Consider the following 24,758-nt stretch of genomic DNA (forward strand, 5'->3'; position numbering starts at 1 on the left):
CATTACTAACAACACCTTGTTTTTGGGCTTTGCTAATAGGGAATGTTTATACATGCTAGCCAACATGTATAAATAAATGAAAGATGAATTGGAAGAAAGTTTTATTTGATTTTGTTACTCCTGGTTGCAGAGCCTACAGAGCAAGCATGGTTCTCCAGCAAACAGTTGTCTTCATTTTGAGTGAATTTGAACCTGAAATTCTATTTAAAGCTTGGAAGGATGAGAGATGGAGAAAACAGAGTGTAACCAGGCCTATAAATGCATGCACAAAAGTTTACAAAGCAAAAGCTGGGAATTTTGTGCTGCTAGGCAGCTACTGCCTTCGAACACGTTCACATTTGAAAGAGGACAGCACAATAATCATCATCTGCAGGAGTCTTAGGAGTATACTAACGCCTGGCTTGAGGTCCAGGCTACAACTGTTACGACAGGCTGCTGCTGTGCAGTATTTTTCCAAGATCTCTGGCGAGAGAGCCTGTTACCTACTGTTCCGGTCTGATGTTTTTGTGCCACCATCTGGTCAGAAGTTTGTTGGGTTTTTTTTTCCCTTAATTTGATCATTATGAGCTCCTTCACCTGAAAAGGAGCAGGTCTGCCTGACAGCTCATGCTTGAAGCAGGTAGTATAAATACTTTCTTTACTGGACATGGCCCGTTTCCTCCCATTGAGAAAGTTGATCTAAAAGCCAGCTGGGCTTATGCAGAAACAGCACACAGATGTAGGACTCCTGTCTGCGCTGCTGACTCCTGTGTGTCTTTCCAAGGCTCCCTAAGCTTGCAGGAGTCCTGGCTGGATTGCAGTCAGGTAGGTACCTACTTGTCCTTGAAGCAACTCTGATGCTTTCACTTTGGGGAAGAAATTAGAGGTGATGCTTAGTCCGCTGTCTAGACGGCGGCAGCTGCAGGAGTCTGAGTAGGATGAGAGTCCTCCTTGGGGGAATGTTCTGTTCAGACCTGTTCTTCCCTGTCGAGGCAGCCAGTAGGGATCACTTGCTTTCTGGCCTGGATTTGACCCCACAGCGGTTGGCTGTAGGCACACATGGCACCTGGGACAGAGTTGCACCAACCTGCCGGGGTCTGGCCAGGAGATGGTGCTGAAAGGCAGCTGACCGTGCAGGCACAGTGCCACCAAGCCCAGTTTAGCCCCATTAGTACTGGAATGGCACCGTAGCTCTCTAAGGATATGGGATGCCTGTCATCCTTGGCATTGGGGTAGACTAACATGTGCGCGTCTGCAGCAAGACTCATTTGGATCCTGCATCGAGACCGCATCCCTGCACATGGCTGGTGGCTTTCCAGAGCAGCTTGCTGGAGGGTCTGCCAATATTACAAACAAGCTCTAATCAGAGGCTTTTTGGGATTTAAATGAGCACAGTTGCTGCTGCACATCCTGAGGTTAAACTGAGTTTACACAGTGTTGCCTGAGGGCTCTTTAGTCCTACATACGCTGTGCATCCTGAGGTTAGAAATGCTAGATCTGAGATGTCTGAAAAGGCGGCCGGGATTTGGGCTTTTTTTTTTTTCCCCAGCCATGTCCTAATAGGGCCAGCAACTAAATAGTGAATGACGATGCAAATTCCAATAGCAACACTAAGTCTGAGTTGGGATGAACAGGAATAACGGTCTCAGCTCTTTTCCCCCGTCCAGGCTGTCTGCAGACCTTGCACAGTGAATCAGTTGGTCAGTGCTAGAAAGCTGTCAGCAACCTTAAATACTAGAAAATAAAGGGGATCTGGTTTTTCACGACAGAGGGTGAAAAAAAGAACGGAGTATTACACTTTGGATCACACTCCACAGAGAAGGTGTTGCCTCTGCCAATTCCTTGCTTAAACCATGGCATAAAGAGGCCTTGTGCTTTATTGCTGGGATAAATAGCATTGCTTTGTGGAGCACTACATTATGCTGTTTTTCATTAGGCCTCTGTTGCACGAGGAAAGAGCAGGGGAAGTGGAGCTGAGGAAGAGGAACACCCTTACGAGCTGTTGCTTACAGCAGAAACTAAAAAGCCAGTTGCAGTGGATAGGAAAACAAAAGGTAAGTGACCATCCAAGAAGAGCTGTTTGCTTAGATGCATTTAAGGAAAAAATAGAGGGCAAAGAGTAACTAGAACAATTAAACTTTGTTGGGTGGGGTGGCTGGGGTCGGGATTGCAATTGTTTTGTTTCCTGGTAATCATCACTTTTTATAAAGGAGAGATCTAAACGTTCCTGTACAAAATGTACACGGAGGAAGGGCAGCTCTGCTATTTTGACAACTAAGAGATTGTGAGGATGTACTCAGTTAACTTAGAAAATAAGCAAATCTTGTGCACAGTCAAGTGAATGCAGAGGGGTGGAAGGCTGTGCTGTGTTGTTACAAGTGAGATGAACCAAGGCAAGCATTTAAATGAACCGTAGTCTCCATCCAGCTGAATTTGAAGACCTGCTGGCGTTGCATGTTTATATCGGCAGATGATTGGCCCTGCTATGCTGGTCTTAAAATCAACATCCCACTGTGTATTAAAGCTAATTTGAGATGTAAACTAACAAAGGAGGAAAACAAACACGTGTAGAACAAGACCCTTTCTAGAACTGACTGAAAATCCACTATATAGCCAGGTTAAGTATCCAACTAGTCTCTCTCCTCCCAGAGGGACTTTTGTGCTTTACAAAGGAGCTGGGAACACCTTGTCTCTTGTTTTGGGCTATTGCTGGGCTTTTTGGCTTTAATTCAACAACAATAACAAAAGATTTGTTTAGCAGAAAAACATCTCTTGCTTTATTCAAAAGTCCTGAGCAGGAATTTGGAAGGATTTAGTTTGGACTCTAAACCTGGAAACATCTCACTTTGAGGATGAACAGAGGATAATGAGGACTTGATGTGATGCCTCATCGACTGCCCTATAAGACCTGCAGCTCTTTTTTCTTCCCTCCTTGCAGCACGATAGCTTTCATTCCTTGAGTCCCGCCGCACTCCTAACTTGTATAGGGTGGCACAAGAGGTCATTGTTTTCCCACCAGCATTTGCCAAAGCCACTCGCTGCCGGAGGCGAAGTTAGGATGCTTTTCAGGTTGGTGCTTTGCAGTCTTGGCCAGGAATAGTCCTTGGGTGACAGCCATTGAACCAGAAGCTTTCAGGCTATCTTTTCAGTGTGCAGTTATTGCTGGTTATTCAAGTGTGAGCTGTTCCTGACTGCTTTGCTCCTTTCTCTGGCTACCATGTCTAGGCTTGATTAATATGAGTGAAGATGTGTCAGATTAAATAAAATCTCAAAGAAATGCATCTGCTTGTTCTTGATGCAGATCTCTTCCCCTGAACACCTGAAGATGTCGGTACTGTAGGCCATCTAAGCCCCATTTCATGGAGAGGTTGCAGGAAGCATCTTTAGCCTGTTAAGGATCTGGAGCAGAGTCCTGTCTTTTAATGTACAGCTAGAAAAATAATAGCTGTGACTTCAGGCTTCGCAGTCTGTGGAAAGTGCTGCTGTGTTTGTAAAAAAACCCTAGAGCCCTTTCCACTGTTTTAGTGGGAGAAATCCAAGGATGCAGTTGAGTTTTCTCATTTTCCAGGACTTGTCCGTTCTTTTAAATGCAATTTGCATCATGACGAATGCAGTGGAGCCTTCAATCTGGTGGAGGTGAAGAGCTGCTCCTAAGGGGAAGAGCCCAGCCAATGTATTTCTCATCTCTTGCGTTTCTTATCTCCTGTTGCTCTTCATGGTGGACCTGGAGAAGGGGACACAATTGTTTGCCCTGCTTCTCCAGAGGGTACCAGCTGTTTTCCAGAACATCTCGGAGTGATCCCTGGGGCATGTGTGGCAGTGTCCCCAGCTGTCAGGTCTCTGTATACTGCAGGAGCAGCTGAGCTTTGACAGGGCCCCATGCCATCCTTCACCTGCTGCTTGTCCTCTCAGGGACCTCAGGCTTCTCAACCCCAGCAGGAAATGAGGCACTGACTATTTTTCTCTTTCTTTTGTGTTTAGCACTGACTATTTTTCTGTTTTGTGGTGTTCATCCTTGCTTTCTGTCACTGCATTACAGGTTGCTTTTTTCTGCACGTGAGTTTCATAACTGCTCTGGAAGGGTGGATCAGCTTTGAAATCTGCTTTATTACACTGGGGACAAAAGCAAACGTTTCCAGCTTTCGCAGTAGTTGGGGTCAGATGCCAGAAGGGCATGTGCAAGCAGACCTGGATAAGTAGGAAATGCAAGGTATATGCTGTTGGGGGAGAATATGATGCGTTTAGGGAGTAGCAGGGTCGTTTTGGCAAAAAGTTAAACAGGGGCTGAGTGAGGGACTCACTTAATTGGGGTGTTGGAGAATTTTCCCACCTCTGGATCAGAAAGGTCCTGGAGCATCAAAGGCAGCCACTCAATCCCAAGACAAGGAGCAGGCTGAAGCATGGCTTTGAATTGCTTTTTGGCCCTTGATCTGAGAGGCTGGGCTTCTAGATATTACTTGATGAGTTCTGGAGGAGCCTTTGGTCAGAAGAGAAGTAATCTAATCCTTGCAGGCTCTCAAGAAGGGCTTTTCAGGGCAGCAGAAAGGCTGAATTTCAGGCACGCTGGTTTTAATGGTGCCTTTCATATGTGATAGCTGCCTTTGTTCCTCTTGCTGCAAGTTGTCTTGTATCCAGTGACTAGATGAATGTGGTATTATCTGCCTGGCTTTGGTTGCCTTTTGTGTATGTTACAGCAGTTTGCTGTCACATGCTGGAGCACTAGGAAAAGTTGGCCTAATGTTTTGGGCAGAGTATCAGAAGTGGTTTGAGCCAAATGCTTTCCCATCCCCTTTGGTAAGGAAACTACATGCGATCTCATGGATGAAGTCAGGGCATTCAGACCTTGTAACGGGACTTGTAAATAGGCCAAGAGTGGTGAACTGACCGGGAGGAGACTGTACAACTCCTTCTGTGTTCAGAGAGATCCGCTGAAGGATGAATACGGAAAATACTTCTGAGTTTTGATGTCTGTCTTGCTTCTTGGGAGAGTCATCCACAAGTGCTGTCAGCAGTAACCAGCTGCAGGTAGGACTGACTTGGTTCCTTCTGGCGGTTTTTAAAACCTGATATTTGTTGAGGTTCTGCTGTGCTGCTTCCATAGGAAGCCCAGCTCGAATTCCCTACTTTTGCCTCTCCTCCTGCTAGAGTTTTTCTTTATGGTTGTACTGGCTCACCCAGATGTATGGCTGTGCTCTAAACCAGACATCTGGCCCAACGATATAAGACAAAACATGCTGCCCAGAGATTTAAAGAAAAATATCTTTTCACAGAGCCAGAGTATGGCTACAGAAGGGTGGGATGGGTGTCACTGTAGGGAATCTGTGGGGACACATGGGTGTTCCAAACAAAGGTTGGAAGGGACAGAAACCTCTTGGTTTGCCCTGAGGTGAGCGACAGTGTAGAACCACAGCCTGGATGCCCTCCCTTGGTTTTATCGTGGCTGGAGGACAGACCCTTCTCTCGCATCTCAGGTCCAAGCCTATATTTCTGCTGTCATGATGTATTTAGAAGCTCCTGTGCAGAGTCATGTTAGTGATCTCTCTAAGCAACTATGGCAGTGTTTTATTGTCCTTTCTTAAAAGGGGAATAGGAGGAGCAGTACAAATGAGCACAAGTTCCGGTAGCTTTTGGAGGATACTCTGCCCAAATTTCTGAGCTTGATGAGAGTAATACAGGCGCTGTACACTTCTGGGTTCCACATGCAGTACCTCATGGTGTAAGTGAGCTTTTATTTTAGTTTTACTGCAGCTGAGGGTGATTTTTGCACCTCTAAAGCAGCACCCTAAAGGCCAGCTTCCCTCTCTTCTCTGGCCTTCTATGTCACAGGAGATAGATTTGCATGCTCCTCACTGACAAGTTCTGGCATGATGTAGCATGGGGAGTTTTTTCTATATGAACGCTTAGAGGCTAGCATATGCCCTCGTCAGTTTTAAGGTTGGGGAGCTTGAGCAAAAAGCAGCTGCAATAACAGCTTCATTCTAATCCAGGGGCATGAAACAAATCCTGCTGATGATATATAGGGAAAGAAATTCAATTGAGGCAGGGCGGTTGCAGCTTAGTGCTACGAGTTTAGGGAAGTGCTTCGTATCTGGAATCATCAGGCTGCTGGCAGGGAAGCTCTTTATTGAATCCTCCCTGGGAAGCAGACAGTGTGTGCCCAGAAAGGGGTTCCTGTTCCCATTAGGTGCTGGAAGTTCCTCCTGTCGGTGAAACCTGCAGCAGGCATTGGCTGAAGAAGTTGGGACCAGGTGGATGTCTGTGCTTGGGTATAAAATGAGCTGAGGGAGTTGGACAGAAGTCCCTGGGTTAAGGATGACTCCCCTTCTGAGTTAAAAGGTGTAACTGGAGGAGGATGCTTTCAAATCCCTTGAAGTGCAGCAGATGGATAGAACTGGGGTCTCTCTACTTTTCTAGCACCTAAATGTTATTTTCTCCTCCTCCAAATTCACTATACCCTGGAGAAATGAGTACTGTTTTTGCCACGAGAAAAGTGATCAGCACATCAGCTGAATCACGTTGGTAACCTATCCCAAGAAGGTCTGCCTTCCCAAGGTGGCCGGTGGATGTTCTGGCCTCTCTGCTAGCCATCCTGAGGCACCTTCACTTGAAACCCCAGAAGGATTCCTTGAAAACCGCAGGATCCCCTGGGGAACCCTCTGCGTTCCTGCCATGAGCACCTCAGTGGTAAAAAGGAGTGAGATTGCTCTTCCTGCCTGTGTTGGTTCTTCTGTCTGCAGCTTTCAGCACAGGCCTGCATTACATGCTCTGAAATGTCTCCTTCAAGATGTTCCTCACATAATCTGAGCAAGTGCTGTTGCCCTTGCTTCATCCCTTCCTTCCCTGGCAGTTGCCTTGTGTATCGAAGTCCTGCTTCATTGGCTCGAGGATGAATGGGCGGCTGTGACTTCTGCTCAACAGGAGCCCTTTTGTGAGTTGCTGGAGCTGGATTTGGAGCACTTTGTTCTGGCTGGACCCAAGTGTTCCAGCACATGGCATAAACTTTCACTAGCTGCCCCTCTGTCTTCAGCAGAAATGTCAGAAAAGGTTAAGTTGGGGAACGGAAGAAATTATTTCCAAGGAAGGAAAGAGGTTAAGAAGAAAGGCTGTTGATTTTATCAAAGTTTTCCCCTCCCATCAGGTTAATGTGACCGTCCCGTCAATGCTGTGTCCCTCTTACTAGATTGGTAGCTTTTTCTTATTAATATCAGTCTGTCCTATGAATGCAGCATGTCTGATCTCTTCTAAGGTTTCTCTCCACCATTACAGCTTCATAACTTTAAGCACAGTAACTAAACGTGGTCTTGAGATCCCCTGATGCGGTGCTGCGGCTGACACTCCTTGCCAGCATTAGGAATGATGCTGGTGACGCCACCTGCCCGCAGGGAATGTGCCTCCCCCTTGGCAACTTCAGTTGCAGAACTTGTGGTTTATGTGCCCGTGCAAGATAATCAACAACTACTTCATTGTCCTGGAATCTTTAACTCGTAGGATCCAGAATGAAATAAGCCCTCGCATCACTTGATCCCAGCGAGAAGCGAGGTCCGCCGGCGCGCTGCCCTGGCAGTTAACCTCCGTTCAGGCTTTTGCTGTTCCTGACTCAGCTGCCAACTGAGCAAGCTGCTTTTAGCATTTCTGTGGAGTAAACAAATGCCTGCGAGAGGGACTAGCTATGCTCATCAAACACAGGGCACATGAAACCCTGGGATCTGAAGTGGCTTGCAAAGACAAATGACTAATTCAGTCCTTTCCTGCTTCATTTCTGGTGTGAGGACAGACCACAAAACCAGATGGGTGGTAGTGTTTGAAAATGACCTGGTGAAGCTTGGTGCTGGAAAGGATGCTTGGGAGGAAGGAGTTGATCTCACTGTTTTTGCTAATAGGCTGGTTTTAGTTAAAGATAAGTAAAATTCATTAGTGTATTTTGCCTCACTGAAATGAGGAATTCTCTGCCTTGGCCTCCGAGAGCTGCTGTCTTGCAAAGCAAGCAATTTCCTCTTCACATCTAAACATCCTCCTTGCATTTCAGAGCCATGTTATCGGGCTGCTTTGCTTTATTGTTCCTTTGCAGCGTTGGTTTTTGCGTCCTCAGACTGAAGAGTGTTTCTGCAGCACTAAATGGAAGCGGTTAATTTTTGCAAGCAGTTATGGGCAGGTATAGGAATCCTTGGTAAACAAAAGTTCTACTTAGCTTTACAGAGTTTTGCTTTTACAGTTCAAATGCATGTGTGTAACATGGCCGAGGTGAGTACACGTATGTCTGTGCACACGCTTGACAATTGGGATCAGTCAATTATTCATGATTTATCCAGGGCCCTGGTACCTGCTATTAAAGATGCTGGTGCAGGAGTAGCTGAGTAACAGTGTCATATGTCTGGGACAGCCGGTACTCCATGCAGCGCTCTGCCTTAGTAGATCAGTCTGTGTTCAGTGGTTTGCCTGTGAGAGAGAGACTTTTTAGTCCAGTTTTTTATTGTATAAACTGTTTATTTCTCTCCCCTGAGTAAGGAGGAGAGGTTAAGCTTGGAAACCACTAGGGAGGAAAGCAGCGTGGCTTTTTTTTTTTGGGAACGGATTTTGGAACTCGCAGGTTGATTACAGTCCAGAAGTTTTCCCACCCTGCAGCTTGTGCCAAGAGCAGGGAGTGCTGCTCTAAATAACGCTTTGGCCTTTATGGAAACGTATCAGATGTTCCAGGAGCCTCTGTCTCTGCTTCTCCTACCTCACTCGCTCTCTCTGCAGGATATAGTTAGCACTTCTCTTAGCCTTATATAGCAAGGCCTGATAGTTAGTGTTAACAGGAATAAAACAACAAGGAGAGCTGCCAGATTGCATAAATCAGGCCAGTGTTTGGAATTTCATAAATGCCATGACTTTGGGTACAAGTTGAGCATGCGGAACAATACTGAACTGTTCTCTCTTTCTCTCTCCCTCCCTCGCTGAGGGAGGGCAGGGGGGGAGCTGGAATTTTGCTGCTTCTTCCATGTTTTTAATTCCCCCCCCCCCGTTTTCATCCTCTTGAAGACCACAGGAGGAGCAGTGGCAGCCGCAGCCAGGATTCTGCCGACAGCCAGGACATCCAGGTTCCAGAGCAGTTTTCAGGGTTGCTTCATGGTTCTTCCCCGATCTGTGAGATAAGTGAGGACCCTTTCAGGCTCGTTTCCTCCACGGAGAAAAGAGGCACAGAAGCTACAAGCCACCCACCTGCTATGCAGCTGGAGGATGCTGACTTACCTGCCTCTGGATCAGTACGGACCACCTCTCCAGACCAAAACCAGAAAGTGGTCTACGCAACCATCCAGCACACACACGTCAACCGGGCGGATCCTGAAACTGTAGTCACACCCCACGTGCTACAGCACCCCGGTGGTGCTGAGGAAGAGGGGGACAGAGCTGTGGGCAGAGCCCACCCAGGGAGCAAACCCAAAGCCGAGCTTAAACTCAGCCGCAGCTTGTCTAAATCAGACTCTGATCTTCTGACCTGCTCTCCGACAGAGGACGATGCCATGGGGAGCCGGAGCGAATCGCTCTCGAACTGCAGCACTGGGAAGAAGAGGCTGGAGAAGTCGCCGTCCTTTGCTTCAGAGTGGGATGAGGTAAGGCTGACTTTGCTTAAGAGCATCTGTGCCAGGAATAAATCTGTACAGCATGAGCTCCTCTCTATTGCTGTGGCCTTTGGAGGGGTTCCTGGGTGGTTTTCACTACTTCTACTAACTCTCATATCACATTAACAGGCAATTGCTCACTTGTAAGTCTTTAAGGTGTTAAATGAAAAAAAAAAAAAAAGGCTTAACTGGAGTGGGGGAGAAGCAGAATTGCAAGAAGTGAGGGGCTTTTCAAAGCTTAAGTTGCTCAAATACAGGGCTTGAGTCCTTTTAGGCAAGCCAGATGAGTTTTTACATCCCCAAAATGAGGGAGAATTGATAACAGTGCACCTCAAATCTTTCTGTTGACCTCCTCTTTCCATTTCTTCCCTGTGGACTCTCCCAGCATCTGGAGGAGATGTTTTGTTTCTGGGTCCCTGCTGCTGGGCGGTAAGCAGTGTCCTGGGTTCATGGGGATAGAAGGAAGAGAGTAATTAGGCTGTTTTGTGTATTTAATAGCTCCTGCTTTCCTCTTCGCATATTTATTTCAGAGGCTGGTTAGAAGTCACTTTATTATAGTACAGGAGGCCTGTGGATAGTTAAATATTTCATGCTCAGAAAGTTGGCCCTAGTGAACCACTCAGGCGAGATTAAGTGTCCCTCTGAAATTCAGCACCGCAGCATTACTGAAACATTCTTTGGAGATGATGCTCTGCTGGTAGAGCAGCAGCACTGCAGAAGAGATAAGCTCAGATGAACCACTCTTTGTACACTGAAAGGAAATAAAACCCCTGGTGTGGTGCTGGGGGTGCGTAGCTGTGTGTGCTGGGTGCATGAACTTGTGGAACGGTTGTGCCCCTGCTCACCTGTCCTCCGTGCACTGAGTGATACTCAGCCGCCTTTGCGATCCTGACTCAAATAAAATCATCTTTTGTGGAAGAGGGGGGAGATATTCAAAGATGCTAAAAGCAAAGCAGGAATCCCTCCTCAGTACAAGCCCATCTTTCAGTTCATACCCTCACTCCCTGCAGTGTTTCAGGGTTGCAAGATCTGTTTTCCTCTGTAGCTGTTCTGGTTGTAGAGGCTTTGCTGTGAATTACCTGGGTCAGTTGTACTATGACTGTGAGTGAAAGACTCTGCAGCAGAAGGCTTATTTGAAGGGGCCAGATAATTTTCCCTGTGCTTTTTCATGCCTAACTGAACCGTTCACAGCAAACGTTGAAAGGGAAGGAGCCTTTGGCTTTACAGCGCTGCACGACTTTACTAGTAGCAGAGGTCAAGTGTTAGTGTGCCTGTGTTTCCTCTGCTTGGAGAAATGAACCCGCAGATCTGCTTCCCTGCTTGTAAACAAAAAGCATCATTTCCACCCAGCGTCAGCCTAACAAGCCACAAGAGGAAAATCTGCTTTTCCTTCCCATTATGTTTAGGTGAGCAAATCAGAGAAAGAATGTGAAAAATTCACATCTGTCTACAATGGGTCAGGTCTAACTTAAAAAAAATTTGTACTATCAAAACCTGATGGTTTTATTTGTCTTCCTGATTTCTGGTGTAATTTAAACATTTCCTGGAATTGCTTTAATCTGGTTGTGGCTAGAGCACTGATTTGCCTTGGGGTCTCATGGCTGTTGGACCAGCTCAAATGATTCTGGACAAAGGTTTCTCATCTCTGCCTTAGTTTCCCCATCTGCGAGATGGCGATAGCTTCTTTTTGCAGAATGTTTTTGTTCCTGCTGAAAAACACCATGTGAAGTGAAATATTCTCATAAGGCAGCAGACAAGTCAGCAGCTGGTGATTCACTGTCTTTAGCTTGATTTGCTCTTTAATTTCCAATGACTGGGGTCTCATTCTGACTCCAGTTCTTGATCTAAAATATCCTAAAGCAGACTCCTAAGATTGGTAGGAAATGGTAAAGATGCACCTGTGGGGAACATTTGAAGGGTTTTGCAGTAATTTCTATGTGCAGAAAGGGGCTGATCTGGCTGGTCATAATGGCAACAATGAGATTTAAACATAAATGTAGTGCTGTTGTTGGAGATTTAATTAGTTCCCTCAATGGGATAATGCAGCTGCTCTGAATTAAATGCAACTTGCAGCCTCTGAATTTACCAGACTAATATAAAACCTTGTTGAGCTGCCCCTGTTAGCAATGATTTGGCTCTTCCTCTGTGTTGAGGGGAAACCATGGCAGATTTATATGCATTATTCTGTTAATTTTAATAGTCTTTATGCAGGCAACTGAGGAGGAAAGTGATCCATGTGCAGCTCTGTGCAACACGCAGCTGTAGCAAACAAGCTGAGGATTTTGCCCGCTGGCCTTGCCAGCAGTAGGTGTGTCTGTTCGAGGCATGGGGACTTGGGGAGGGACCTGTTTGTGTCCGTGCACAGATGGGATTCATGGCAGAGGCTGAGCTAGCATCGCTCTGGGCCATGGGGGACTGTGCTCAGCTAGTCTCGCTGACCGGGGACAGCAGGAAAATCTGCTGCTTGGAAGCAAAGGGTCACGTCCCTTCCCCAGCCGAACGCTGCCAATGCCCTTTGTTGGAAGTGGAAGGTGGTGCCGGCTTTGCCAGAAGGGTGGGATGGGGAAGAAATGATTCACTTGGCAAAGCTTGTCCCCAGCTCCAAGACCTGGCCCAAATAACAGATGCCGACAGTGCTGCTTTGTGCTCCGTCCTGCAAAGGATGTTCAGCATGTGTCCCGTCTGCCTCCTGACCCTCCGGCTCCTTCATGGGAGCATGAACGCACACGTCGTGTCCCCTGCTTGGACAGAAACTCTTTGCAAGCAAGTCAGAGAAATTATAAAGCAAACAGCAATGTATTGCCTAGGGAGAGGAGTGAGGACTGAAAATGCTCGATGCCTCTGAGTGGCAAGCAAGCTAGGGGAGAGGAAGTGTGAAAGGGGGTAGAGCTCTAGTCAGCATAAATACTTGAATCCTTCCAAACTTGGCTGAGAGCTAAAGTGATAAATTTGTTTTTTGTAATCGGCTTATAAATATTTAGTGGCCGGGAGATGAGTGTGGCAGTCACAGCTCACTGTGAATTTTGTATAGGAGAATAAACTGTGTTTGTACTCCTGAAGGAGGAGGGGGGCTCCCGGCACCCCACTCAGCTGCCAGCCCCCCTTCCGGGGTGCATTAACTTGCGTCTGCTCTGCCTTCCTCCTCCGGAGAGCAGCTCCAGCCCTGCCTATCTGTCTGGGTTCATGTGTGAGCCCCGCTGTCGGCAGGCAAACCTTGTCATGCAAAATGGGTACTGGAGTCTCTTGGAGTTTACTCAGCAAACCCTCCCACCCACCGGGTGTGATCCAGGAGGGGCTGAACTGGTTTCTGTCTTGGGGATAAGCTATTCCGGGTCTCTTTGGACGAAAGGCAACGTATACATGTGTAACGTGACTAGTAAGCTGTTTGACAAAGGCTAAGGGGTACGCAACAACTTTGCTTTATTCTGAGCCCGTGCTGTCTGATCGCTCTCGGCCGTGTTTAGGTGTTAAACGATTCCTTCTCCCCCTGCCCCAGCTTCTTTTGCTTTTTTTTTTTTTTCAGGTCCTTTCATCCATTTGATAGATCAGTGTGTCTGTGCTAAAGAGAGCCTGACCGAGAGGAAGTAAAACTTCATCATGATCATTCACTGAGCTGCCACAGCTCCGCTGGGGAAGCAGCTTCCTGACAGTGAGAGTAATTAGCAGGGATGTAATCTCCTGGGGGAAGCGGCCAAGGGATGATGGCTGGGCTTGAGGATGTTGTCAAATAGTCCTCTAAAAACTGTGCTGGCTTGAGAAGTCGGGCTGTGGCAAACACTTTCTGTCCCTTAGATGCTGTCAGGTTGAGAGAAGTGATGTAAGGGTACTGGGGAGCAGCCTCGCTTCTCACAGGACCAAACAAGGTGCAAACCCCTAAATGCAAAGAGCGGATAATGGGCTCCGTTTGTAGAGGAGGAGGAAGGGGGGGAGACGTTTGGCTTCGGCAAAACGCAGAGATGCTGGGTAGAGTCTTGGCTTCAGGAATTTAGTTTTAGTGCCTTTGTAATAGGTTTCTTGTGAGCTGCTGCTTCTGCAGTTGTCTCCATTGTTCGTTTCTACTCTGTACCCCGTGCTCCTGCCTGTGCAGCCAGGACACCCTGCTGCAGGGGAAAGGTTTTTATTTTGAGGATTGCAGTGTGGTTGTTCTTGATACGTGTATGATCCAGGAGATGCATCTGTGCAGTCTGATGTCACCTGCCCATATCTTCATCCACACTCTGAGCAGAGACGTCTGGAGTTGAGGCACGGTGCTGTTTGAGTTAGCTGCTCTTCTGGGTCAGTAAGAAAAATGATCTGTTAAGTGTCCGGGGCAAAGAGTGAGGCAGGCTACTGAGAATTAGCCTCAGACCTGGCTCCTGACATCCCTTAATCCTCCACTTCCAGCTGCCTGCTATCAAGTAAGTGGCTCCGATGCTGAATTTGTAATGAACGCTGGGCTCAGAGGTTCCAGCATCAATTTCACAAAATGAGGTAGTTGCTTTTTGTTCTGTCCTTAGGTCTTTTAGGAAGAGATTAAAACTCCTTCAAAAGAAACTTAGGGAACTGAATAAAACATGCATTTTACTTTAGCTTTTTTTAGAAAAAAGGAGATGCACAGTCCACCCCTTTGCTTTTTTTTTCCCCCAAGTGAATTAGTTGAATTAATGAATATTCTGTAGCTAATTATGGCCCTGGACATCCATCATCTCCTATGAATAATTGCAGTGGTGCTCCATGCTTCGGTATCACCGCAGGAGGAATTCTTTCCCATTGGCAGTAACTGCAGATGTGGTGTTTTACCTGTTGCTGACCTGTTTTTGGGGTCTCAATGTCACATAAGGATGGATGCCAGGCGTAAATGGCACATCTGTCGTGTCTCCCATCACAGGTTTTGAAGAGCTGGGGATTGAGTTGTTTGAGGTTGTGGCTGCTATGGGGTGGCTTTAAATACTTGAGCTCCATTAACCTTGTCAGGACTGCTTGGGTGCTTAAGTACCTAGTGGAATTAGTGCCATAATTACACACTTACAGTTGAGGATTAAGAACATTTGCATTGAAATGTGAAACTTTCAGAAGAGTTCTTGATGCAAAACCTGCCACTGCCTTAAAATGACACCCTGAAGTTGAAATTCAGAGCTGCGAGCTGGTGTTGAAAGAAAATGCAAATATTTCTCTTGTTATTCAGGGGGAGAGCTGCTATTTTAGTGCCTGGTGAAATTGCATCTTGTAAAAGCTCAGTGGTTTTTGTTCTGACAAGCTTATGCAGCTTACCTGCTGGGTAACAGCTCCCGTATGGCTCACGCTGTAGATCAAAATACTGGTATTTCAAGTGAGAAACGCGGCTGAGAAAACAATATGTTCAGCCTCCATATTCACACCACCTGCAGCACGCAGGCTGGCCATCGCATCTCTGGCTCGCGCAGTCCTGCATGGTCCGAGAGCATCCCTGCCATGTGGGACACAAGGCTCGCTCCTTGCTTGCCAGAAGCCTATGCCTCCTAAAATGTTTAATTTATTCTTTTTTGGTCCAGGTGTTTAAATCTTCGTGTTTCACTCACCCTCGGTTTGGCTTGTGGGACCAGGCAGAGCCTGTTTTCAAAGCGAGGTGTGCTTGGCGTGCTTTTCGGCCAATGTCCCTTGCCTAGAGCTGGCCCTCATTCCTAAGCTCTCATTCCAGTTTTCCCTTTGCCTGTTTGAAATGTTGTATCTTTTTTTTTTTTTTTATTTAGGGAAAAAGCAGTAATGTGGCCAGTATTTTTGTTCTGATTTCTGCTATTCCAAACAAGCATGTCCATCAGGATCTTAACCGACTTAATTATTGGGCTGATTATTCTATTATCTCCAGATCCCAACGTTTCCTCTTGTTTTTCCTGTGCTAGGGTCAGGAATTCTTACATCACCCCTCATGTCAAATCTCTTTTCCCTTTTCCCCCAGTGGTGAGATTTCCTCCATCCTGATTAACTTTTTGAAGTGAAACTTTTTGTGTTCTCACAGCACAGGTTTGCTTTGTATCTATTGCAAATGGCCAGTCTGTCAAAATTATAAACCAATACTGAACTAAGTGAATCCAAGCCAAATTAAGACATTTTTACCAGTTTTATTGGTAAAATTGGTTGGTATTCTGGTCTGAAAGGCAAATGTAAAGACCATGTATACTTTATTCCTGTATTTAGCAGCAAGGCTTAGACATAACAAGAATTATATTTGCCAGCTCTTTGAATCGTATCAATGTATCTGGAACTAGACAGGTATCCACGGCGGTTCTCCCTAAGGCAGGTTTGCAAAATAGTGAGATGTAGCATCTTATCAGCTACCCTGTGCATGGAAGAAGCTTTCCATCCATGCATTCAAAAGGATTTGTGAAAATGCCCTCAATACAGATCTAAATGCACAATGACTTCTTTCTCCTCTTATTTATAGGTCACCAATTACAGCCTGACTGTGGATCTAAATTAGCCTGTGTGCTTCCAGTGTTCTAGGATAATATTACAATTTCAGTCCGCTGCTGCTGTGTGTTTCTGTTAACTTTTCAAGTGTATCAACTCAGTATTTCTGAATCAGCTTTTGATTCTTCTATGCAAATTATTCGTGCTCTGACAGATATTTTGGTTATGCAACGATCTTGTGATTGTTAGCGTTTTCAGGACTCTCTATCAGGAACAGAAATGTCCAGCCTTAGTGTCCTTACTAAATTCAGTCTTTCATTATGTTCTCTTCCACTTTACATCGCATCTTCCAGCGCTTCAGAAGCTTTTATTTTTACGAAAGTGTTTCTGTAGCTCTATCTCAAGTCTCCAAGCAGGCTTCACCATCCTGCGTTGCATCCTGCAAGCCAGAGACAACCTTTGCACCAAGAGCCTAACATCTTTTTTGGCTTTGTGTGTTGGGATGCAAGAGTATGAAAACGTAGCTGTGAAGACAGTGAATTGATTCAGTATTCTTAAGGGGGTTTTGCCTTTTTTTATTGTGAGTTGAAAATAACCAGTGTCCAGCCATTTCACTGTTACGAGCAGATGCACTGTCGCACTTGGCCATCTTTCTTGTCATGTTAACGTCGACTTTTACTGGGTGTTTGTCAAAAAATCATTGATACTTGGAGTGCTCTGAAACTGCAGATCCACCACACGCTGGTTGTGAAATACAAATTTATACCATAAGTTCCTTTTCTTTTGGTATGTGTTCAGATTTGTAATTTTGGGATTTTGTACAAAAACACAGACTGGAGAGTGGTGTGAGGCAACAGTCCCTGATCCTGATCCAAATGAGTTTCTCAGAGACCGCATTAAGCCATAAAATGTGTGCGCCTTTATCACTAATGAACAGTTGCAGAATGTCTTGTAATAAATAACAAATTCAGTGAGTCCTCACGTTGTGTGTGGAAAGCACATGCTGCTGGAGGAGTATATAGCATGGAAACTCTGAAGTTCAAGTGTTGAAATGTGCCTCAAACAACTGACTTGCTTTTGTAGTTTAGGTTGGAATTAATAAATTGAGCATTATGTTTTCCAGGCCTTTGGTATTTGTTATGCTGAGTTCATAACACAGGCTGGTGTATCTTTTGTATATGCAGAATATATTGAGCAATGAAATATGAGACTTCTGCTCTATGGGATGGTTATGTTGAGAACATAAGCTGAAGCGTCATAAACTAAACCAGAAGTGGTTTATGTACTGTCACCAATCTAGAAATGAGATTCATGGCCCAGATCCAGACTTTGCAGGACTGTACTTGAGCTGAGCATCCAACAGGTATTGTCCCAGAACCTTCTCCCGTTCTTAATATTTGCAAATCCATCCCTTTCAGAGAACCTGGTGGATGCTGCGATCCAGCCATCCCTCTGCTCCAAGGATGTATCCCAGCTAGATCTGAGCAGCCTTGCTTCCACCTTCAGGGATGGAATATCTGTTAGTAATATTAGGTATCCATTAACCAAAGACTTTTCTGGGACAAATGCCTTAAATCACTTGTCTTGCATCAGCCCGATGAACAGGGAAGCAGGCAGGACCTAATTGCTTGTTAAAGCAGCACCTGCTATATTGTCTCCCAGATGTACGTCTGCACGCAGTGTTGGCTTGGCTTGCCTGCTGCCTGCGAGCGCCCTCATCACAGCGATATTTTGAGCCTGCGTCATGTTGGCTTTTAGAAAAGCTGCCTTTCTGCTGGCTTTGGCCCCTCTATTGTTATCTGCACTATTGTCATGTCAAACCTCAATTAATGTGAATCTGCAAAACACTTGGAAGCTGCAGCGAGTTCAGTGTGCGACCCTGGGTGCTCGCCGTGCCTCGCTGTGCTGGGCTGCGGGCTGGAAAAGCAGCAAGTGCTTAGAGGTGCAGCTAATAAATGTGAAGCAGCATGTCAAATGTGGTTGGGCTTCATTTCGATATGACTGCTGGGGAAGGCTGTCTGAGGTGTCTTTTCACCGTGTGTTTCCTAAACTTGAAATGAGAAGCAGGAGTTGGGCCAGTGCGATTACCACTGCATTGAGAAGCTGGGAAAATGTAGAACTGTCAGCTAAGGGGCTGTAAATTGCCATTTACAGGACTTGTGGTGGTGTAAATTGTGGTGTAAATTAATTTTGAGATGCTCAAAAAGGCTAGTTAAAGCTGTTTTTTTCGTTCAGTCCATCTCTCTTGTGCAGGGTGTTGGTATTTAGCACCGTTGTGCAATTCTTTCTTGAGTCATTGCTTGTGCTGACCTCTTTCATCCCCTCCAGACCGTGTGCCACATCTCTTGAGAGATGATTTCACAAGTCAACAATTAAAAAAGAAAATCCTAAATCTTGATGAAATAGCTTTGCTTTTTTTTTTCCTCCCACCAACCCCAAAATAACTTGTTCTTATTTACTAGAAAATCCATAAAACAGTTGGAAACAGCTAGCAGCATCTTGTGTTTGTAACTGTCTGACACAGACTTTCAACCGTGATATTTAAGGTTGGGAGTCGGGCTTTGTGTACGGGAGGGATCATCCTTTTCAGGCAGCCGTACAGCTCGTGGCTGATCTTACCCTTGCTGTATTTGGGGTTTGTTGCTGCAGTATTGGCGCAAAATGGAAGTATCAGATGGAGGCGTCCTGCACTTCCCCAGCATCGTCTATTGACCTTATTTTTCTCCCCTGCTTTTCAGAGCTAGCCTGTTAGGCTGTAATGAGGCTGGTTGCTTTGTCATTGGGGGTGTTCGTACTCAAAGGGGTCTTTAAACTGTGGAAACAGCTTCTCTGGTTTTTATTTTTAATAATTTTAAACCAAATTTGCCCCATCCATCAGTTGTAGAAACTTAGAAATAATGAAGTCTTAACCCTTGACACTTACTTGGAATTGCAGAAATTTCAAAATACTGATAACCTTTAAACCCAACTTTATAAGGAGCTTTCAAGAATAAAATATGCTGCTGGAACTGCTATCTTGTCTGCTGAGCTCTAGCCCCAGGCGAGTTTGTACAATAGGTTATGAACCCTGTAATAATAAGGATTTATAATGGGAATCCTGATATATTCTTAATTATGCTTATGCTGCAGGGTGTCATTATAATGCACTAATACCATACATATGGTAGATAGTGTGCCATTTGTTTCTGTGTGTTTTTATTTAATTATAGACTTTTATCTGAATCACTATTGCTCAGTGTTTCTGTTTCTTTGACGCATGCGCAGGCATGCTATAGCTTATCTTCCCTGTGATCAGGCTTCTGGACTGGTGATTTTTAAGCTGCCAATCTGGGAAGGGGCCACGGAGGAAGCAGAAGGCATTGACCCCATGCAGGGTTTTTCCTGTGTGCAGAGCTCAAAGAGATGGGCAATGCTGTGTGGTACCAGAAATTGTATCATGGAAGGTAAGCTCAGGAAGCACCAGGCAGGACAGGTTTTGAGGAGAAACTCTCTTACGCTGTCCCCAGCGCTCTTGGTGATGGCACAAGCTGACCAACCCCCGTGTCGCAGAGGTGGGGATGCTGCTGTCACCTTTGGGGGAAATGCTGAACCACAGAAAGCACCTCAATGGGGAAAAAAAAAAAGTAATTTTCTGCTGGTTTGGTTTCCAGAGGCAACATGCTGTAGTTACCTGTGTGTGCATATATGTATGTGCACATCCACAGGCACACCTCCAGCTGTGAAGCATCCCTAGATGATAACACATCGTTCCCTGTTCAGGCTGCCCAGATATCAGGGGCTGTAGCAGCAGTGAAGAGCAGTAGGAGAATAAAGTGATCTGTTACGTCTCGTTCTATTCATACCTGATTTAACAAGTCTGAAATTGTCATAGTGATTTAAAGGGAAAACACTTCATTGGAGGTTTTTCTTCAGTGCCCCTGACTTAACTCTAAAAGCTGTTTTTCCAGGATAAACGCATCAAAGGCACTCTCCTCTGTATATCGAGGCATAGCTGGATTTTAATGGTAATAGGTGGCTTCTCAGAAGTAAGCTCCGTGCAAAGGAGCATGTGTGTGTGCATGAGGGAGGCGTGGGAAAGAGTGAGTGCTGCCTGGAAAGGTTGGCTGACGTAGCCTGGTGTCTTAGGGGCACTTCCAACCTCCTAGTTAAGATACACAAACCTACCCTCCTGGTTGGCTGCGTAAATTTCGAAGTGAGGGAGCATGCATTTACTCTAAACAGAGCTGTTTTGTGGGGCTGAGAGCCTGGAACTTGGTTGGGGATGCGGGGTGTTATGTCTGCGGAGCTGCAGAACAGCAATGCAGATCATTGTCTGAAGCAGCTGGATGCCCCGACCACCTATTATTGTTCTTGGAGGGGATGGAGAGGGGGGAAGCCCTGCTGCTAAACCCTCTGGGGGAGGATAAGTGTGGTTCTCGGTAATATCTGGTCATCCGAATGCTGGCATGTGTGTGTATGTGTATTTTTTTCTTCTCTCAGGACAACCTTGCTATGTCCTTGGGCATCACTGATGCTGCATGCAGAGACTGAGAACAAAACTTCTGCATTTATATTGATGGCAAATGTAAGAGCTTTTTGGCCGTAGGTGAGGTTTTACTAAGCCCCTTCCAGAAAGCTCCAGTAGCATAAAGATGCCCTCGAACCTGGGTGAGTGTCACGCTAATGGAGTGCTGCTCAATTTTGTGCTTTCTGAATGAAACTTCCTTTCCCTGCATGCAAATGAGTTGCTGCAGACAGCTCGTGTTGCATGAAGCTGTCTTTTATTTTGGTGATAAAAGACCCCGGGACTTGTTTAGTTGTCCTCTGTCTCTCTCAATGGATTCGCTGGCTCCAAACTTCAGCATTGGCTCTGGGGAGGAAAAACTGGAGGGATTAATATGGACACCACGGCTTCATGTCCATCAGAGCAGGGGAGTGGAAATGAAGCGCATCAGGGCTGGCTGCGGAGCGGTGCCTCTGCGGGGCCGTGCATGCCCTTGGGTACCCACAGAAGACGTGGGACCTGTCCATCTCTGGGTCTCCAGCCCTCCGAGGTGGGAATTACTCAGCAGGACTCTGGTGTCAAAATGTCCTCTGTCTTGCTGGCAGATCAAACCTCACCATCCAGCATGTCCTCCAAGCTGGCTTGGCTTTTACTGGCCGCCTACAAACAAATACCTTTTTCTCTATTAATCAGAACTCAAGTTGCTTGGGATAGTTTGTTTTAAGATAAAGTTCTGTTTTGGAGTAAATTGCCAGTTGCTATGTTTTCGTGGCTGGCTGCCTGCCTATGTGGAAGAGCTTACCACTTCCCCAGCCCTGCGATGACTCTCAGCCACACCCAGCTCTTTTTTTTGGGGGGTATTTTTATTCAACAAATTGTAGGCAAATGCGAAAATAAATCAGTGTGCTTCAATCCTGGAAACCGCTCCACAACTTCCCATCGCACCCCTTGTTTTGGGGTTTAATGAAGGGCTCTCCCCTCCTTACAACCTTTCCTTCTTCCAAATTAATTTAGCTTTGCAATAGTTTGTCTGCTTTCCTGGTAGGGTTTCAGGTCTTAAACATAAAAATCCCCACCCCACAACCTGTTCAGAGACGAATGCATGGTGCTTGAGTGGAAAAAAACAGGTTAAGCCAAAACAAATCGGAACTGAGTGTTCAGGCTACAACTAAGTCTGAACTGCAGTGCTATATTTAAACATGGTATTTTTGTATTTTAATAATTAACCACTGGGAAAGAACAGCCTAAAAAACTGTAGCGTAGGCTATTTTCAAGGTATCTTCTCTTCCAGCCCCATCTTAGTGCTGTATAGTGCAGCTGAGGACCAATTGCAAAGGATAGGGATGTTTTAAAGTGCTTGTTCCCTCTTTAGATTTGTGTCCTTCCCTGTATTCTTCTCTTTGCAACCTCCTAACAAGTTAAATCAAGATGATCAGCAATAAATGGGTGTTTGACTTGGCTTGTGACTTGGAAGAGTGTTTCCTTTTTGTGGAGAGCCAAGGGCATGAAGCAGGATTTCCCTTTGCATTAATTGTAATAGTTTTGACCACCTCCAGATGAAACCAATATTTAGCAAAGGATGGGTTGTGAAGGGTAATCCTTTGCCATGTGATTATTTCATTACCATTCAGTTTTATATAGCACAAGGTGATTCCCTGCTGTTGAGGAAGAGTTTGTGGATGTTTTAGTGCTGAAGAAGCACCTGCAAGTCCCCACCGCTGTGTTTGGGCTGCAGAACTGTCAGTGCTGGGACCTGAACCTGAAAAGCATCAAGTCCCTCTCGTATTAGGGGATGGCAGTGCAGTAGAAACAAGTGAACTTGGCCCGGCGCTCAGAGTTAGTTTGCCGTTTGAATCCAGCTATGGAAAAGGGATGCAGAGAAGGAAGCAAATTTTTCATGGTGTCAGACTGTGGTGACCTGCCCTGGGCAGGGGAACTCATCCAGCCCCTTGAGAGCAGAGTGGCTTGCGATTGCATTCATGTTGTCCTCTTGTCTGTGGCTTTTGATCGTGTTACCTCCATGCACGGGGGAGAAACCGTTTTTTGAAAACTCGTACTACATTTAGAGGAAGTGAAAAGATGGGGAGAGCCCTTTTATCCTGCACCATCCTCTCCAGGGCCACTGTACTGCAGCCGGCATTGCTTCTTCCCAGCAAGAAACACAGCAGAGGAGCTTGACCTTTCTTAAAATCAAGTTAAAACTTTTTCTTCTCTTTCACAATGCAGGGTGAAGGACCAAAACTGCAAGTGGGTAAGGGTGGAAGAGGGCATGGAGCGTGGTGGGGGAGGCCAAAACGCTGGCTCTACAGACAGAAAAATGCTGGGGAATAAATGGGATTTTTTTTGTAACAAGGATTTGATGGGAGGGAGCTTACCTGGCTCTTGCCAAATAGTGTTCAGAGTTGTAGCTCTGACCAGAGAGGGGCTGCAAATGTGGGGTTTGAACCTGCCACGGAAACATGCTCTTGTGCTCTTTGCCTTTCCCAGCAGCGCCGGCAGCAGTCCCCGCACGTCTTCAGAGCTGGGTCCCGGCACAGCGTAAGAGATCTGCAAAGCGCTTTGCCTCTGTTGCTGGGAGACAGTCGGAGGGAGCTGGGGCTGCTTGAACAAACACGCTTTTCTCCTTGCCTCCTCTCTTCCTTCCCTCCCCACCCATTTTTTTTCCTGTTGGTGAATTTTATAGGAAAAGCTTGGCTGGAACCAAGTGATTCTTGCTCCAAATGATCCCAGATCTGCTGAAGTAAACGCTTTTTAGATAAAGATCCCAGACAGTACGTACAAGAGCAGCTCCAGCTTAGAAATATACCTTGTAGTGAAGCTAATTGACATAAATCTTCAAAGCTTAATGCCCTTAAACTTCTGGAGCTTGAACTGAATTGACCTCAAGACCCAAAATCTGCAGCAAGCCCTCAGGGTTGTGGCAGTATCCCAGAAATCCTGCTGCCGTTCAGGTTCAGTGTCTGCCTGTGGCAGTGAATAAAACTGTCAGTAGCAAAGCCCTTGGTCTTATTTGGAAGTAAGGCTTGTTTTGCACCATCCCTATATTTCCCTCCAGTCTTGCATGGCCTTTATGTACTGATGATACATAAGGGTGCCATGAAATTTCAAGGCTTTGCTGGGGAGCATTTGCTGCTTCGGAGTGGCCAAGGCAGATAAAGCGGGGGATTCTTGCCAAAATGGTGACTGGCAAAAACATGCGGTGTGAGTCCTAGGTTACCTCTGGGTTCCAGTCAGTAACCTCTGCTGAGAAATACGAGGCAATTCGTATTTTTCAGTTATTTCACGTTGTCTGCAGGCTTGAGCAGAAGCTGCTGCATTGCTCGTGCGTCCTTCAGGCGCCATCACAACTAAAGAGAAATGGAAAAGGTCTTTAAAACTGAGCCCGTGGAGAGGAGCGGGACTGGTGGAGTGAAGGTGACTGCCCCAAATGCCTCCAACGGAGGAAAACAGTTGAAAGGCATAATTGGGGTAGGAGAAAAACTCAGCATCACAAGGCAGACTTTAAATTCATTTTTTTCCTCTTAACTGGTTCCAGTTTAGCTGATCCTACACTTCCGTTTGCTGATATTGCAGAGTTGCTGATTCACACAAGAGCTTTAGGTTAGCTGACAAAATCACCCAAGTTTTTCTTGCAGTTCTCAAGATGGATTTCTGGGGCTTCCTTATTTAGCCACAGTGCATCTAAATAGCAAGATTAGATGACACGGTGACTAACCGTGTAACTTTTACCTGAAGCAATGGCTAGTGATGTGAGCAGTTGCAAAATGAGCCACCCCATCTGTGTTTGATTTTTGTCACCAAAAGGCTGCCTCTGTCCATTTGAAATGGGTATATTTTTGCCTTTTACGTGGCCTCATCCTTTTTTAGTACATCCTTTTAAACTTGAGCTTAAAACTCAAAATCCCCTTTCTTGTACAGATAGCTTGCAGTTTTTGATTAAAGTTCTAAATGACTTGTCTTCTGTAAGTGAAAGCTTTCATGTCCCAGGCTGTCATATCAGTTCTCCGTTGTCATTTTTACCCTCCTGTGAAACAAGGGATCTGATCGCTCATCCTGCCACCCTGTTAGTGACTCTCTTAACCCTTGTGTCAGCGTTTGATGCCGTCTGGCCTTTGCTGAGACCGGCATGGCTCCGGCAGCCTGACGGAGATCCCGGCGTTGGGATCAGGTATCGCCCAGCTGTTTTAGCACAGGTCATGTTTGAATTCTGGTTGTGTCCAGGGCAAGAAGAGCGATGGACCCTTTGGCCACATGTACTGCAGAGCAGCACGCCGATGGCAGGACCCCCGGGCATCCTGCGACTTCAAACCCCTTCCTTTAACTGAAAT

The 24,758-nt window shown here is 46.0% G+C and overlaps 1 protein-coding gene across 11 annotated transcripts in view; it reads left to right on the forward strand.

Moving 5' to 3' along the window:
* Positions 1 to 24,758, forward strand: part of ANKS1A (ankyrin repeat and sterile alpha motif domain containing 1A) — a 107,093-nt gene that overhangs the window by 43,017 nt on the left and 39,318 nt on the right. For 9 of the 11 annotated variants that reach the window (XM_075776029.1, XM_075776031.1, XM_075776033.1 and 6 more), the window contains 2 exons: positions 1,916 to 2,033; positions 9,001 to 9,572. In XM_075776029.1, the coding sequence (XP_075632144.1) occupies positions 1,916 to 2,033; positions 9,001 to 9,572 (690 nt within the window). Of the gene's footprint in view, positions 1 to 1,915; positions 2,034 to 4,793; positions 5,005 to 9,000; positions 9,573 to 24,758 lie in introns of those variants that run through there. The other 2 variants (XM_075776039.1, XM_075776040.1) reach the window with 2 other exon arrangements.

The sequence above is a fragment of the Balearica regulorum genome, chromosome 25, assembly GCF_011004875.1.
Source record: "Balearica regulorum gibbericeps isolate bBalReg1 chromosome 25, bBalReg1.pri, whole genome shotgun sequence".
NCBI lineage: Eukaryota > Metazoa > Chordata > Aves > Gruiformes > Gruidae > Balearica > Balearica regulorum.